This window comes from Astyanax mexicanus, chromosome 24 (genome assembly GCF_023375975.1).
Source record: "Astyanax mexicanus isolate ESR-SI-001 chromosome 24, AstMex3_surface, whole genome shotgun sequence".
Lineage (NCBI taxonomy): Eukaryota > Metazoa > Chordata > Actinopteri > Characiformes > Acestrorhamphidae > Astyanax > Astyanax mexicanus.
The window spans coordinates 28594333-28612457 of NC_064431.1; the positions used below are offsets into that span (position 1 = coordinate 28594333).

At 38.0% G+C, this 18125-nt stretch overlaps 2 protein-coding genes across 4 annotated transcripts in view; one reads left to right on the plus strand and one right to left on the minus strand.

Moving 5' to 3' along the window:
* The first annotated feature begins 825 nt into the window (after positions 1 to 825).
* Positions 826 to 10819, plus strand: rrp9 (ribosomal RNA processing 9, U3 small nucleolar RNA binding protein). Of its 2 annotated transcripts, none has more exons than XM_007254545.4 (15): positions 826 to 1047; positions 2637 to 2722; positions 2816 to 2934; positions 4054 to 4121; positions 4231 to 4272; positions 4376 to 4502; positions 5514 to 5638; positions 5791 to 5883; positions 6134 to 6234; positions 7236 to 7370; positions 8092 to 8154; positions 8558 to 8712; positions 9102 to 9181; positions 10149 to 10222; positions 10579 to 10819. In XM_007254545.4, the coding sequence occupies exons 1-15, from the start codon at positions 967 to 969 to the stop codon at positions 10703 to 10705; spliced, it is 1476 nt and encodes a 491-aa protein (XP_007254607.3). In that variant the 5' UTR covers positions 826 to 966; the 3' UTR covers positions 10706 to 10819. The 2 variants fall into 2 exon arrangements, with proteins under 2 accessions (XP_007254607.3, XP_007254609.3); XM_007254547.4 differs by having other exon boundaries at positions 8558 to 8703.
* A 3543-nt stretch (positions 10820 to 14362) lies between these two features.
* The window catches only part of grm2b (glutamate receptor, metabotropic 2b), a 42443-nt gene continuing 38680 nt past the window's right edge, over positions 14363 to 18125 (minus strand). The window contains exons 5-6 of one of the 2 annotated variants that reach the window (XM_007254548.4): positions 16274 to 16454; positions 14363 to 14622 (exon numbers count right to left, since the gene is read on the minus strand). In XM_007254548.4, the coding sequence (XP_007254610.3) occupies positions 14549 to 14622; positions 16274 to 16454 (255 nt within the window). In that variant the 3' untranslated portion in view covers positions 14363 to 14548. Of the gene's footprint in view, positions 14623 to 16250; positions 16455 to 18125 lie in introns of both variants that reach the window. The other variant, XM_007254549.4, reaches the window with a different exon arrangement.

The window sequence follows — 18125 nt, forward strand, 5'->3', positions numbered from 1 at the left end:
AGGCACCCCATTTGAGGGGGATTCTGATAACAATGTTGTTGTACTTTAAGTATTACAGACTTTAAAGGGGCTCTCACACAGTTTATTGTTGCTTTAAATTCATAAACTGTCGTTGTGTTTTTTTTCTTGGCTTTTAGCAAAATACCTCATTATTGTTTCCATAGTTTTCAAAACTAAAGAAATTTACCATGTTTAATATGCTCTATTCACTAATTTTTGATCATTATTGTTGGATTTCGTGTTCATGTGTGTCTGACAGACATATATATTGGACATTAATGAATACACGGAACAAATAACATTTAATGGGTGGCGGGTATTGGGGTCTTCATGGGGCACTAAAACCCCTGAGTTTAGCTGACTTCACCCTCAGTTTAAATTTGAAAAAGGCTACAAAATGGAAGTAGTAGTTTGTGAGGGGCACTGGGTGATGTATGGGTTTAGAGGCGGGGCAGGAGGGAGAGCTGATTGGCTGAGCTGCAGCAGAGGTTAGGAAATTAGTTTGTAAAAATGTATATCAGGACTGGTATGTTTTATTACTACAAAGAAATTTTCTACATTTCAGCTATAAGTGGGAAAAAAAATGTAGTTTAGGGTTTAGTGGCTCTTTATGCGGCCCAGTTTACTGTCATATTCATCTGGAATGGTTTAGTACATAAGCAGGTACTGTTGTTTATTTAATTTAATTTATATAATTAATTAATTTATTTATTTTTACCTAGCTCTTTTTGGTGATATCACTACAGTTCCCTATTCACTCCGTTTTGCTTCACTCTCCAGCTCGGTAGGTGGCGGTAATGCTCCTGTAGTGGATCTACTAACCGACATAAATGTAAAGGAAGAAGAACAGGCGCTGGAGCTGCATGTGCGGGTCCACGTGTGTAGTGATCAGAATAAACCGAATCAGAGACAGTAGAAATATCAGAATTAATCCGGATCAGAAGCGGATCCGGGCTGTAGAGCAGCATGTCTGATTTCTTTATAAAGAAGAGATCCGGGCCCGCGGCTCCGGGGAGAGGAGAGAAGAGCGCGGGGCTTAGGAGGAAGGTAAGAGTTCAGCCTGGAATAACTCTGCTGTTTTACCTACTGCTCACTGGTCTACAAACCTGTAACTTAACTACTAAATACATCCCTCCCAGTTTAGTACACTGCCCCCGAAATACCCTATATTATTACACTGAGTTTTAGACCATATAGTCGTTTACAGTTTACTTCTACTGCAGTGGCTTGGTTTACATGATCTTCTCATTCAATGTTTTTTGTTTTTTCTTTATTTCATTTATTTTCTACGGTGCACCTGAAGGGACATATAAGGGACGTATTTTTTATTAAGTAAAAAAGCGGTGAGCATCACATACTAAGCCGTAAGCACCAGGAAATATATTCACTGGTCTGTACATGACTTCACAGACTGCTAACTAGCTAGCTATCGTTAGCTCTGTGCTTATAACGTTAGCTATCTTTAGCTACCTAGCTAAAACATTCCACACTGAAATAAAGTAGTTAACGTTAGCTAACCTAGCTAGCTAGCTGACAACTTTTTCACTGTGGAACATCTAAGTTACTCAGCAAGGCAGGTTATTGTAAGTAGAAGTTGAAGTTGTCTGTCAGTTTAAAGTATAGCTTGCTAGCTACCGTTATTCCCTGTTTACTACAGGTTTGCTGTCTAGTTAGCTAGAATTAGCCAATAAATTTAGCAAGCAAGCTAACTACCTGCTGGTTTTCTTAAACTGCAGAAAAGTTACAACCTGCCCAGACGTGGGTAAAGACACTATAAACAACAATAAGCAAAGAAGCATGTCTCCCAAGTTTCCCAGACAGAGATTATGCATAATCTTAGAGTAAACTGCATTTTCGGATTTTCCATTAAAAAAAAAAAAAAAAAAAATCTAATATACGACTATCACTTCTTGCACCCTGTCCCTTCATGGGCTCCTTCATTTTCTATTAGCATTTCCATTGTAGATTAATATTAAATACATAAACAGTTAAGGAACACACATGGAATTATGTAGTAAACAGTAAAAAAGAGTGTTTATCTTCCACAAGCGTGAGGAAAAAACAGCAACTGTTGTTCAGCACCTCCAGAAACTCCTTTAAGACTCCTTTAAGAAAACTATTCCAGGTGACTCTCCCTCATGAAGACACTGAGATTAAAATACCAAGAGTGTGCAGGTCTGTGCCAGTTCATAGTTTAGACACACCTCTTCGTCTCTTTCAATGTTTTTCCTTTCTTTCTATTATTTTTTACATTGTAAATTTAATATTGAAGACTATATTAAAGCTCTACAAGAACACATGCTCAATTATACACATGCTGAATAAATTTTTTTTTATACTTCTAAGTAGCACATTTATCTCTGAAGACAGATCTGCAGACTCTTGGTGAGATTTTAATCTCAGTGTCTTCATGAGGGAGAGTCACCTGGAATAGTTTTCTCAGCGTCTTGAAGGAAGGAGTTCCTGGAGGTGCTGAACAATAGTTGCTGCTTTTCCTTCACACTGTGAAGCTCCAGCTCATCCCAATTAAATCACCTCAAATCACCATCTCAGTTCATCAGGTTTCAGTTTTGGGTTGTTTGATTGCATCTAAAAACAGAACACATACTAATGCTCTTCACCTGTGATGTTTATAGGGTGATGCTGATGGAGGTAAAGGAGGACGAAAAAAACTCAGCAAGCGAATGAATGAGGAAATATCCAGTGACTCAGAAAATGAAAAGTAAGTCTGTTCACACAGGTGTGTTTTAGTGTATATATGTGAATGTGTGATATATGTATACCTGTAAGTTAACGCCTGTTTATTTGTGAGCAGTGATGAAGGAGCTCATAAAAAACAGAAAGGAAATGTGGAGGACGAGGAGATCGATGAGACGCCGCAGGAGAAAAAGCTGCGTCTGGCGAAACTATACCTGGATCAGCTGCGAGAAGAAGGTGAGCAGAGAGATTTAAACATTATTTTCCAATGTATTTCCAATATTTTGACTGACTTAAAAAGCTTATTATTTCTTTAAATGGTGTAATTGCATTATTTTTCATATACATTGTCACATTGTGGCATACATTGTCATAAAAAAGCATGCACTGAATATTTGTCAACTGAAAAATAGTTGGTGTGAAAAATTCGGTATAAATTAAATTTATACATGATATTTTTGTTGTGATCAAATTGCAGCTAATGTGGTCAAGTTATGTCTTTCTTTTTGGTGGTACTGGCATATTACCATGTTCCGCTTTATACAACTTAATTTTTTTTAGGGTTTATACAATCATGAAAAATCTGGAAAAGTCATGAAATTTGAAATTAGCAATTTCCAGGTCTGGATAATGGTTGCAAAAATAAAAACACCCAGAAATTTTTGGAAAATTCATGGAAATTAGTTCTACAAATCTTTGTTTTACCATTTATCGATGGAGAAAATCTATTTTGAGCTACAAATAAAATACATCAGCTCAGAGTTTATTCAGTAATTTAGCCCTACATAATGGAGCTCTCAGGATCTGACGCACATTTAATTAGTAAAGATTGTGTTTCAGCATTTTATCTGATTTGTTTTAGACCTGCTATAATCAATTTTAATTATAGTTTTAGTTGATTTTTGGTTTTATTTTCCATGTCTGCACTGATGTTTTAAAAATTGTATGGTCGTGAAAATTTGCCTGAAAAGGCATGAAAAAGTCTTGAAATAAATCATGGAGATTTTATAGGTTAAGATGTGTATGAACCTTGTACTTTATTTATTTTGGGATTTTTTATATTTATTTTCAATTTATTTTCTACTGTCTTAGTAATTATCATTTAATTGTTGTTTTAATTGATATTTTTACATTATTATGCTTTTGTCTTAAAATCACAATATTATTTATCACAATGAGGCAATTTTGGCACAGTACATCAGTCATACAAATCTAGATATCGTGAGAGCCCTATATCTGGGAAAAAAAAAAAAAGGGGTTTAAAATTTGGCTAAAAATTGTGCCAAGCTGAAAGGTACATTGTGTGCTTTTTGAGAGGTTTGGTAACTAATGAGAATCTTCTGGTGGTTTGAATAGAGGAGAAGAAGGCGGAGGACGAGGAGTTTGAGTCAGACCTGATTGCTGGACGGTTGCACGAGGATGTGGTATGTTTGCTTGCTTGAATTTTTTTTTATGTATTTAAAAGAATTCTACACAGATTAAAACATTTCAGATATCTATAACCTTTTCTTCATCTTCTGTGCTTCTGAACAGCTGGAGCAGAGAGGCAAACTGCAGAGGCTGATAGCTGATGAGGTGTGTGTTTTTATATATATTTTTTTATTATTTCAGATTTATTGTAAGCTTTAAGCTGATGTTTTTATAATAACATTTCTATGTTGTTCTCGTCCACGCTCAGCTCGTAGCCCCAGACCCTGCAGAAATCCGGTTATTGAGAGGACACCAACTTCCCGTCACGTGTCTGGTCATCACCCCGGATGAGAAGTACATCTTCTCTGGATCTAAAGACTGCTCCATTATTAAGTGTAAGTATCAGCAGGTTTTGTGTGTTTCTTAATGGAAAGTGTGCAAGTTAAAGGAAAGCTAAGTTAAGTAAACACAACTGTAATTCTTAAAAAAAAAAATTGTAAAGAGCGCTTGATGTTAAGTTAGCAGCAAGGTACAGACCGAAAATACTTATCGTTGAAAGGCGAAAGAGCTAGTGGTTAAACTGCTCCAGCCTTGGTGCTGGAGAAACTTCATTGAAACTCCTGGATAACTCTATACTTCAGTGGAGTGGCTTTACTGCTCCTTAAAGCTCCACTAGGTAGGATTGAGATTTTGTGCTCGTGGTCTCCCCCTACAGTTGCAGAGTGTAATAAATGTTTAATTAGAACTAAAAGTCGGAAAGCAGGTCGCAGTTCTCGCGAGCGTTGGTCGGAAAACATGCAGAGTCTGGTTTGAGCTCAGAGGAGCTCCGGCACAGACAGAGAGCACCGCTTTTCCTCCTATTACACCTCAATGCAGCGCTGCAGTGAGTTTCAAGCTGTAATTTTACTTCTTTAAAAAAGATAAAAAATCAAGGAAATCCTACCTAGTGCTGCTTTAATACCTGACTGGTAAAATTCATATAAAAGCACAATTCATATTATAGCACAAAAAATACTGTACCTGCCACTGATGGGTTTATGTTTGTGTTCGTGTTCATTTGCACATCTGTTTCAGTGATTATGTGCAGCTTAAAGTAAGTGAATGTGTGTATTAGATCTGTTCACAATATTTGGTGAACAGCCTGATATGGTGCACTGTGTTGTAACACTATTAGTAAACATGTATTCTCTCAGTTTCTGTACTTGTGCTCTCTCTCAGTGCACTTTTTCTGATTGCCTGAAGCTCAGCTGAATGTGCATAACGCTGGTGTGCATTTTAAATCAGCCGGCGTGTGCAGTGTATCTGTGGGTGGTGAGGGGCTCTGCGGACTCTCTGTAAATGAATCTGTTGTCTCTAGTGGAAGGAAAGGTTAAATGAAATGTAAATGTGTGTGTGTGTGTGTGTAGGGGAGGTGGAGAGTGGGAAGAAGGTGCAGAAGATACCTGGAGGAAGGAAAGGAACAGAGAAAAAACACGTTGGACACACAGGACACATCCTCTGCATGGCCATCTCTTCAGACGGCAAATATCTGGTAGGGACAGATGTATTTTTGTGTCTTTCTATTTCTGAAACTGAAGAATATCCTTTCTTTTATCTGTGACTACAGGGGATAAGACAAAATATTGATATTACAATGCACCCCTATCCTCTACTTTGTATAAACCCTGTGTTCCTCTCTAACAGGCAACTGGAGACATGAACAAGCTGATCATGATTTGGGAAGCAGCTACATGTAAACATCTCTACAAGTTCACAGGACACAGAGACGCTGTATCGGTAAGAGAGTGTGATCTGATGTGAACAACACTTTAAATTCGTTTAGGTTTTTATTGGACTGTTTCCTGTGCTTTCATGCTGTGTTTTATATATATGTGTGTGATCACGGTGTGTGTTTCTATGTAAATGGATATTTTGGACACATTCTTTTTTTAGCTGCAACAATTCTGGGGTGTCCACCTTGAACTGTTTCTCAGTATTTTATTTTATAATCATATTCATGTAGCTGTTTTTGTTCTTGGTCTGTCAGGGTTTGGCCTTCAGGAGAGGAACACATGACCTGTACAGCGCCTCCCACGACCGCTCCATCAAAGTGTGGAACGTGAATGAGAATGCTTACGTGGAAAGTCTGTGAGTACCTATTCACTCCTGCCTTAGTTCAGATGCTTATAGTAGTGTATGCTGGGATAACAATATGTATTTGGCACATTTCTTTCCCTTCATTTCTGAAGTGGGTTATGGATATTTAAATGTAAAATTAAAGAATCTATGTGTGAGGGGCGCCAAGTGGTCCAGCAGATTAAAGTGCTGCCACTATGATCAGGAGATCGCTGGGTTGAATCCCGGTCATGCAGCTTGCCATCAGCTGCCGGAGCCCCAAGAAAGCACTTACTTGTGTGAGTAGATGGCGTTCTTTCCCCTCATCACTCGAAAGGGTGATGTCGATCAGCACAAGGCATCTGTGAGCTGATGTATCAGAACCCAGTCGCTGCACTTTCCTCTGAGCGCGCTGTGATGCTACTCGGCAATTCTGCATCAGCAACAGTTCAGAAAGAGGCGGAGTCTGACTTCACATGTGTCGGAGGAGCCATGTGTTTGTCTTTACCCTACTTGTGTTTGGGCATCACTACTGATGGGCAACTGAGTGGGTGGGACAACCGGCATAGTTAAATTGGGGAGGAAAGCGGGATAATAAAAAAGAAGCAATGTATGTTGATGGGATTTTATTCATATTCAAATATGTTTGTACTTTTGTTGAACCAGCTGAGTATCAAAGTCCTGAATATGAGAAATGAAGCAGGAACGATTCTCTTTAAGGAGATTAAAAGGTAGATTAAAAGGGCAGAAGAATAAAAAATGCAGACTTCACACCAGCAGCAATGTGTGAGTGTAATATGATAAAAGTAATCTTCCTTTTGAATTTTGAGCAGTAGCAAGACTGCGTTTACATCACTAAACACCACTAAAAGCCACAAAAACATGCTATTACATCACCAGGCTTTATAAAAAGAGGGAATTATGGCAGGATGTTGGGGGTAAAATAGGTAAAATGATTAATGCATTAAGTAAAATGTACATGCATTGAAGCATTAAATTTGACAGCACTAATTTTTGTGTTTCTTTCTACCAAGGTTTGGTCACCAGGATACGATCACAGCTCTGGACTGCCTGGGCCGGGAGCGCTGTGTGACGGCCGGTGGGCGGGATCGAACGGTCCGAGTGTGGAAAATAGCCGAGGAGTCGCAGCTCGTCTTCCACGGGCACGAGTGAGTCTAACAGTGAGCACACACAGCAGAACGGTCTACTGAACTCAAGCATCAAGCCCAAGATAAAGACAATATTACAATACTGTGATTCTATGGTACTTGATATATATCGCAACAAAATTATCTGCAATATTTCACGGCCAATTACCCAACCCACTCATTAGGACTCCCCCTATCCCTAGTGACTTCCTATCACCAGAAGGGTGAAGATATGCACAGGCCAGTTGTGCTCTCTCAGGGCTCTGGCATCTGATGGCAAGCTACATGAACAGGATTCGAACCGGCCATATCCTTATCGTAGTGGCAGCACATAGCCTGCTGGACCACTCTGAGCCACAGCATCTGTGTTATTGAAGAGAATAAAATACTCCTAAATTAGCAAATGCCAGGAATTTGATTTATTGGTGTCAGTTTTACAGAATTTCACAATCAGTATTCTTTGCCGCAAGTTTACCCTATTTATTTGATTAGTGCCACTGTGTTGAGTAGTGAAGCAGTAACTTAAAAGTAAGCTAAGTTTGGGGTTGAGTCTTAAAATATTTTATTGAAAACTTACATTATATCACAATATCAGTATTTTGTCTAAGTTCTTAGCTTTTTTATAATGGTAATACTTTCAAGAGCAGAGCCTAGACCAGCATCCTTTTACATGCCTTTAAAACATGCATGGAAGTGTGCTTTTAGCTGCCCCTTCACTCTTTGTCTTAACCTCTCTCCATAGGGGCTCCATCGATTGCATTCAGCTCATAAATGAAGAACACATGGTGTCAGGTGGTGACGACGGGTAAGCAGCCATCGATAGCCTATAGTTTAACCAGATTATGTGGCAACTGTATTCAGTAAATACTGATTATTCTGTAGCTACTGTACCATATTCAGTATCTGCAATATTATAGAGATATCATATTGTTAAGTTTCTATTGTACAAAGTTCATAATCTGCTGTAAGACATTTAAGAAACTACTTATTTCTGCTTAAAGTAATTTAGTTATTATATAACATTCAGCTTCTGCTGTATAATATGCAGTATCTAAATATACTAATATTCTGTACATACTGTAAGATTTTATACTTGCTACTATTTGCTCTCAAAATACAGATCTGTATTGTTTTAAAGGTTTAAGTTACCTGTGTTGTATATAATTGAAAATGTTTATATGTGATAATTACATGTGCGTGTTTTGTAGGTGTGTGTGTGTTTGGGCCGTGCACAAAAAGAAGCCATTGAGCACGGTGAAGCAGGCCCACGGTCTCCGTGGCAACCCGGGGCTGGAGATGCCCAACTGGGTATCGTCGGTGGCAGCCCTGAACAACTCCGACACCGTGGCCTCAGGTGCCTCAGGTGCACACACACACACACACACACACACACACACGCACACACCTGAGGGTGGCAAACACTCTTGTATTCATTTCCTTTATTAAGAACACACACACACACACACTTATGCCCACAATTATGGAAACTCTTGAGTATGCACACACTCCTGCCTCACTCACACACACAAACACACACACACACACACACACACACACACACACACACACACCTACACCTGCTCTGAAACCTGGTATCACCAGGAAGAGTATTGTGTACGACTCAGTTTTTCTCTCAGTTTTCTGTGAAAGATGATTTTATTTACACACATTTCCATATGAGAGTGAACGAGAGCCTGCCTCCGCCTCGATCGCTCCATTTCCATAACAACACCTTGCTCTTCTCGTTCACAGGCTCCCAGAATTCTGCAGTGCAGCTGTGGAAGTGTGGACAGGGCTACCGAAGCCTGGAACCTCTGTTTAGCATCCCATTGGTGAGAAGCATATCTCTCTCCTTCTTTCTCTCTCTCTCTCTCTCTCTCGTATGCTCTTTAACTCTCTCCCCTTTCTTTCTTTCCTTTTCCCACTCTCTCTCTTTCTTTCACTCTTTCCACTCACTCGCTCTTTCCCTCTCTCGTACTCTTTCTGTGGCGCTGTTTTTCTTGTACGCTCTCTCTCTCGCTCGCTCCCTCTCACTCTCTTTTCTCGCTCCCTCTCTTTCTCTCTCTCTCTTTCTCTCTCGCGCTATCTCTATCTCTCTCGTACACTCTTTAACTCTCTCCCTTTCTTTCTCTCTCTTTCTTTCACTCTTGCCAACTCACTTGCTCTTTCCCTCTCTCTTTCTCTCGCTCTCTCGTCTCTTTCCCTCTCTCTCGTACTCTTTCTGTGTCGCTGTTTTTCTTTTACGCTCTCTCTCGCTCGCTCCCTCTCGCTCTCTTTTTCTCGCTCCCTCTCTTTTTCTCGCTCCCTCTCTTTCTCACTTTCTCTCCTTTCTTTCTCACTCTCACTCTCGCTCTCTCTCTTTATTTCTTTCTTCCTCTCCCTCACTTGCGCTCACACTCTCTCTCCCTCTCTTTTTCCCTCTCTCTCTCTTGCCTTCCTCTCTTGCTACATCTCACTACACTTTCACTGTTTCTTATTTTCACTTGCACTCTTCCTTCTTTTACTATCACTGTATCTCTCTCTGTATTTCTCTCTTCCTTGTTCTCTTTCTTTCTCTCTCTCTCTCTCTCTCTCTCTTTCTCTCTCTGTGTTACTCCTCTCATGTTTTGGATCTTATATAACAGGCAGTTAATAGCATCAATTAATTTAGTCTGATTAATGAAATTATGATATTTTGGATAAGTTATGGTTTATTTGCTTATATATCTGCTTTAAATCAGTTTAACTCAATAAATCGCACAGCTTCCTAACACACGTCTCTATACTGCTCACTTTCTTCTTTTTTTTTGTCTCTTATAGACTGGTTTTGTGAATAGTTTGAAATTCTCCAGTTCAGGAAAGTTCCTGGTGGCTGGTGTTGGACAGGAGCACAGGTACACTCTTCTTAAAGTTATAGCTCCAGTTTAGCAAATTGTTGCTCAGAGTAATGTTTTAATTTTTTTTCCCATATTTTTTTCTGTATGTGTAATAACAATAAGCAGCCACATGGTGGTGCTGATGCTCTGTGTATATAGAGTACTTGGGTTTCTAGTGGCTGAACATGTAAAGTCTTATACCAAGTTCTTAGCGGAGAATCCCGAGTGACGTAATTGTTTCAGTACAGATATTATTATTATTATTATTATTATTATTATTCATGATAAGATGTGTATATTCATACAGTGTGTGGCTGTGATTTTGATATATTTACTGATCGTATTATGTTCTGGTGTTCTCCATGTTTCTTCAGGCTGGGTCGGTGGTGGAGAATAAAGGAAGCTAAGAATGGACTCTACATCATTCCTCTCAAAAGAAAGAACAAAGAGCAGATGGTGGACAACAGTAAAACACAAACTGAGGAGCGTCCAGAGGACTGAACCATTGTTCTGTTATGATTTGGATACATTTTTCTCTTTATTTTGTCTTTTTTCATTTTGTGCCATTATATCAATTTATGAAAAGAGGTTTAAGATAAAATTTTGTTTAATCTTAAGTTGTGTGTCATCATTTCCTGTGGGCTCTAATATGCAGTAAATGGATTGCTGTGGAGAGGTTCTGACATCCTAAAATCTCTAAGGCTGTGTTCATACAGCAGGTAAAAGTAAACCAAATCTGATCAGGTGAAACTGGAACCTTACGTGAAGCATTGCTCTTCTTTTTTTGGTAAGAATATCTGATTTGCGCCACTTTACCTGCTGTGTGAATGTAGCCTAACTCAATAAACTTTAGTATCAATTACGCCTCTTCAGTGCTGGTGTTAAGGATGTGTATTGTCAAAAAACTGGTGATACAAATATGTATACAGCTCTGGGGGGAAAAAAATTAGATCACTTAAAAATGATGAGTTTCTTTGATTTGACCAAATTGAAAACCTCTGGAATATAATCAAGAGGAAGATGGATGATCACAAGCCATCAAACCAAACTGAACTGCTTGAATTTTTGCACCAGGAGTGAGTAGCATAAATTATCCAAAAGCAGTGTGTTAAAGTGGTGGAGGAGAACATGATGCCAAGATGCATGAAAAAAAAACTGTGGTTAAAAAACAGGGTTATTCCACCAAATATCGATTTCTGAACTCAAATATATATATTTATAAAGTTTTATTTGCATTATTTGAGGTCTGAAAGCTCTGCATCTTTTTTTTAATTCAGCCTTTTCTCATTTTTTGCAAATAAATGCTCTAAATGACTAGCAAAATCAGAAAAATTAGAAAAACTGATTTAGAAACTGAAGTGGTCTCTTGATTTTTCCCAGGGCTGTATTACGATACAGGGGTTATGATTAAATATAATGTATTGTTATGTATAAAGGTGATCTAAAGAGTGATATAAAAAATAATGTAAAAAACATACTATATTTAGTGAAATAACATTTTTCATTTTATCTACTCAGACCAGTGGGATCTAATGACCTAATGAGTAAAACCGATTAAATGTATATAAAAAAACACAATTTAACAGTGATTAAAAAAAAAGTTTATTTACATATATTACAGGAAGATCACTGACTGATTCACCAAAATTCACATTTAAACACATTCGTCGTATTATTAGCTACTTTCTGCAAATCTGACACTAAGATTTAGATTTCAAGTCAAAAAAGAAAAGAAATACGGAGTATAGTATTTTTGTTCTTGCATTGCTGCTATACTAGTGCATCAAAAGAGAACATGGGACTTTTTTTTTATTAACAACACTTAAAGAACAACGAAAATCTCCCAATGACATTTACGATTCGTACTACTGAAGTAAAACATGGCAACACTAGTGCACTGAAGTTTAAAAACTTCAGAAAGTCAAGAATGCTGCAATATTCTCCCAATAACTCACTCTGTGGGAGTAAAATGATTTAGACTGCAGAGTAAATTGAGTTACTCCCACTGTTCTGTGTCCTTTTAGCCACGAACACTGGTGTGGCGAAGTAATACGCCCCCTGAAAAGTTGTTTATTAGGTTTAATATTCTTTAACATTATGAACTGCTGAACTTCATTCCAGTGCTATTTCAATGGACCACGGAGGACTAACCTAACAGATAACACTGAAAACATACGTGTTGCCAGTTATTCAGCTAAAAGTACGAGCAGTAATCTATGACAACTTTTCAGGGGCGTAATTACAGCTGAACATTACTGTATCTACAGTGGAAATACATGTGTGTGTGTGTGTGCATCATCAGACATGGCTGTCTGGAGGCTGCAAAAATGATATTAACTTATATTAACTTGTGCCGTTGGTGGTGGATTGGTCGAGAAAGATCAAAATCATTCATTTAGGCAAAAGCTGATTAAAGAAGTATTCCAGTGTTTTCTATTTTTAAACCTAATCTTTAGCTTACTCTCTAGTCTTATCTGTAGATGTGGCAAAAAGGTGGAAACCACTACAACAAACTTCTGACCCGAAAAACCATTAACCATTTGAGGTAGAGGCCATTGGACATTATACCAGACATCCCAAAGTTCAAAAATTTATTTCGGACCTGGACCCCCAGTCCCCCACTCCCCCAAGAAAAGGATACCAAAGGATAACAGAACTTTTTTTTTTTTGCTATTATATATATATTGTTTTTTTTACTTTTACCAGACAAGGATATACTAGTAGTCAGAGGTGAAATACTGTAAGTTTTAATGGGATCCATGATGCTCCTGAACGCATCCCATCCAGAAGGGGAAAAAAACACTGCCCGCCCACACTTAAAACTCATTGGGTGAGTCACAGATTCTTTGCAGAGAACAGGCCAATCAGAACACCCTTTGTTTTGCAGCATTAATACGCTGTTCAGTACTAACAGAAATGTAAATTTACCAATGCTGGGCATCCGGGCAAGTTCCCAGTAATTCTTTCTTGTAAAAAACAATACAGTTATAAGTGGAATTGAGCCCATTGGATTCTTTACAGATGCAGCACACTAAAATTAGGCTAAGAAACACTGGAATACTCCTTTAATATACAGTTCTATACAAAAGTTTCAGAACCCTTGCTCACATATACTGTATGTGCATAAAAATTCAAAATTAAAAATCCTTTACAGAGAGCAGAATACAGACCACGCTCTGTAGTGTGGAAGGTTTTTATCTAAAAAATCCAGTATCTAAACTTTTGCACACAACCATTCTATTAACGTAAATCATAAATCAACCCTGATGTTCCAACATCTATTAAACTCCAGTTCTAGAAGGCCCAGAAGCGCAGATGCATGTTTTCTTTTCTCTAAAATAGTTAAGTTACAAAAAAGCTTGGTAATTGAATCTCCTGTGTTCGAAAAAGTAGAGGAAGTGCTGTAGCCCACAGCAAAACATGACCACCCTCTAAAACTGGAGTTTTACATCAGTACTTTAATACTCTACTCTAATCCAGCCCAGCCGGGGAACATTCACACGTTCTTAGCTTATCTTAAAATCAGTGCCTTGTGGCACATGGTTTCAGTAAAGTCACATTTACAGGGTTTTTGTTCTTAAATACTCTTATATACGGTGGCCGAGAAAGCCCAACGCAGTGCAAATTGAAAAGCGCTGCAAAAGCACAAAACACATCCATCAAAATTATAACACAGGCGCAGCAAATAGAAAAACGCGCTGCAAATACAACCACAACACAACGGAAGTGAGTCACAACACAACGGAATTTTCCCGGGGGACCTTAAAAGATGCTGTACCAGCTAAGCTGCGTCTTCAGTAACGTCTCGGACTTCACTATGTGTACAAAGGACAATAAGTGGCAAACAAGGCGTTTTGTGAAGCAGAACTTTTAATAATATGCACACAACCGTGGTAATCACAGGTAATAAACATAACTTACTTTTCAGAAGCTTGTTTGCCACTTATGGTCCTTTGTACACATAGTGAAGTCCGAGACGTTACTGAAGACGCGGCTTAGCTGGTACAGCATCTTTTAAGGTCCCCCGGGAAAATTCCGTTGTGTTGTGACTCACTTCTTTTGTGTTGTGGTTGTATTTGCAGCGCGTTTTTCTTTTTGCAGCGCGTTTTTCTATTTGCTGCGCCTGTGTTGTAATTTTGATGGATGTGTTTTGTGCTTTTGCAGCGCTTTTAAATGTGCACTACGTTGGGCTTTCTCGGCCACCGTACTTATAGGATCAAGTATTTCATTTATAATTTAAGACTCTGAACTTAATTATCTCTGAAATGGATGTCTAAAGCACCCTTTGTTGGAAGATATTCATCCATGACATCACTGGAGAAGCGATTTGTGCATTTTTATCCCTTATAATGACGACGTCGTAGAGTCCACTACCTCTCGTCCGTTGCACACGGTAGGAACTACAGTGGCGGAGGAAGCTGTGGTGAGAAATTGGAAGGTAAAAAATGATTATTGATAAGTAATTAATTAACAATTTATCATACACATGCACTAAAACAAATCTGTAGAATATTTGTTGAGATCATCATGGTATTATCTTAAAAAAAAGCCAAAAATCTAAAATCACTATTTGTTTTTATGCTGTCATTCAAAAAATCATGATTAAGAAACATTACAGAAGGGAAAGGGAAAAACCTTCTAAACTCAATGGAAGTCTATGTTAAAAACAATATTATTTGTACCAACACAGAATTTAACTGTTATGTTAATGCTAAATGCTAAAAAAAGTGAAAAATTCTAAGTAGGTACATTATTGTTGTTTATAAGAGGTAAATAAAATAAAAGTCAATGTATTGCTTAGAATACAAATTGTGTCATATCATCTAACTAGCCAATATTTTCTCCATATTTCCACATTTCCAGATTGTAACTGAAATTACTAGCTGATAAAACACTCAAAGTACTGCTTTATACAATGGCTGTTTCTAAAACAGAAAAGTGAAAAAAGTTAAAAGAAGCTAGTGCAACTAAAAATATTAGAATATCATTAAAAAGTAAATTATTTTTATAATTGTTGAAGATTATGGCTTACAGCCAAAGAAAACCCAAAAATCAATTATTACAAAATATAATAAAATTAGAATATTTTACAAGACCAATTGGTACTTTTGGCAGTGTGGCAGTGTGCCAAGTCCTGCTGGAAAATGAAATCCACATCTCCACAAAAGTTGTCAGCAGAGGGAAGAATGAAGTGCTTTAAGATTTTCCGGGAAAGCTCTGCACTGATTTTGGACTTAATACAGTATAACACAGTGGACCAACACCAGCAGATGACAGACATGTCTCTCCAAACCATCACTGATCATCAGTAACTTTTGCATTTAATTTGTGGAGAGACACACAGTCCAAACTGCTTGAGGTCTAGTGTTAAGTTTCAACCAATCAGTGATGGTTTGGAGAGACATGTCATCTGCTGCTGTTGATCCACTGTGTTTTATTATCAAGTCTAAAGTCAGTGCAGTTTTGTTTACCTGGAAAATCTTACAGCACTTCATGATTTCCTCTGCTACTGACAACTTTTTTGGAGATGTGGATTTCATTTTCCAGCAGGACTTGGCACACTGCCAAAAGTACCAATTTGTCTTGTATATAATATTCTAATGTTCTGTGACACTGATTTTTGGATTTTCATTGGCTGTAGCCAGGGCAATTAGAATATCATTTAGAATATAATTAGAATATAAGTTACTTTATTTCAGTAATTCAGTTCAAAATGTGAAACACATTTTCGGTGACAATCTAATTGCCCTAGTAGTTATCTGGCTTTCTATTTTATTGGGGAAAAATGCTAATGGCAACTGACAACACTGCTAAAAACACCCCTATGTGGCAGTGTTAACCCAAAATACTATTTTAATATGAGACTGTAAGATGCAGCTACTTTCTATCTATGTTATCCTCGTAACTTCAGTGTTATATAACAAATTTAAGGCACCAAACATGTCCTGCTTGAAATTAGTGTAAGAAAATAAAATATGAAACAGATTATTATGTGTAAAGTATCACTTTAAGCTTTAAGTGTAGTTGAGTGTGTGTGCTTCCTTACAGTTGGAGGAAGAGGTTAGCTACCCTGTGAGTAGGTGGAGCTGGGGGCCGTGATGGCCGTGGAGAAGCGGTTGTCGTTCTTCCTCAGTGAGGTCACGTTCTTCTGCGGCTGGAACAGAATAATGTGGATTTTGGGCGCAAAGAGACAGCCCAGCACCACCGAGCCACTCAGACTGACCGAGATACACATGGTGGTGGTCTGAACCTGTGGAGGGAGACACAGTTATTAAACACAATTTATTAAAAATGAAATGAAAGACTCTTAACTCTCTCCTCACATTCATTCACTCCAAACTGCTGAGGCTGGTTGTTAGCATCTCGCCTAATCTAACCTAACTAGCTTTGGCTATTGTGCCTGTTAGCATCACTGCTCTGCATCAACACTGCAAAGACCAGCTGTTAGCATCACGATTAACTCTCTTCCACCTAGCTGAGCCTGGCTGATGTGTCTTTTAGCACTGAGTCTTCAACCCTGCTGAGGCCGAATGTTAGCATCGCTACTAGCCTGTGCAATCCGGTAAGTTCTGGTTGTTGACCTTAGTAGCACAGCAGCTATTCTGCTTCAGACTTCCAAACGTTTAAACTGTGCATTGTTTAAACATATTGCTATTTGACTTAATGCATAAAGTGCCCAAGTGAAAAATTAAATTGCAAATGAAGTGATTTAATTTTTGTTTTTATTTTTGTCATAGTATTTTCACACGTTTGGAAAAAGAAAGTGCAAAACAATATTTGCATTTTCATTTTCAGTTTTATTTTTGGGAGGATTTACCAACACAGCGAAGGCATTAAAAATGTGCTGACAAAAACCTTATTTTTAATTTTTAAAAACATCCTGATTCATGTGGATGGGGCCTTTTAAGCACAGACCACATGTATCTTCATTCTTTGCTCAGAATGTCTTTACTCCACTACATCTTTTTGTAGAAACATTTAAAATGTTTTTGGGTTTTTTTGCACAATTTAATACACTTAAATACAGCTCTGGAAATAATTAAGAGAGCACTTCAGTTTCTCTGATTTAGCTCTTTATAGGTTTATATTTGAGTAAAATGAACATTGTTGTTTTATTCTATAAACTACGGACAGTATTTCTCCAAAGTTCCAAATAAAAATATTGTAATTTAGAGCATTTATTTACAGAAAATGTGAAATTGCTGAAATAACAAAAAAGGTGCAGAACTTTTAGACCTCAAATAATGCAGTATTAAGAGTTCAGAAATCAACATTTGGTGGAATAACCCTGGTTTTTAATCACGGTTTTCATGCATCCTGGCACCATGTTCTCCTCTCTCCACCAGTCTTACACACTGCTTTTGGATAACTTTTTGCTGCTTTACTCCTGGTGCAACAATGTAAGCAGTTCAGTTTGGTTTGATGGCTTGTGATCATCCATCTTCCTCTTGATTATATTCCAGAGGTTTTTAAATTGGTAAAATCAAGGGAACTCATACTTTTAGGTGGTTTCTTATTTTTTTCAGAGCTGTATTCTAAGGCCTTGTTAGATTGAACATAAAGTTTGTAATTGCTAATCTAATCAATTCTATTCCGAGACTCAAAAATCGATGCAGTTAAATTTCACCTTCAGTTCAGTGCATCATAATGCCTGAGTACATTTTTACACTCCTGTTGTTTACAGGCTGAACTGCCAGGACATCTGTTTGTCTGTAATAACTCTGAATGACTCATCAACAACTGCTGCGGGCGGGCGGGCTTCGTGATACTCACCGTTATTGCACAGTGAGGTGATAACTAAGCCACACCTGCAGTGTGTGCTCGTACACACCCTTACTACAAGATGGGCTGAATAATACCAGGATGTCTAGTCGATTTCTACAGTGTTATAAGTGCCAATTTCAACAATTTCAATATTTTT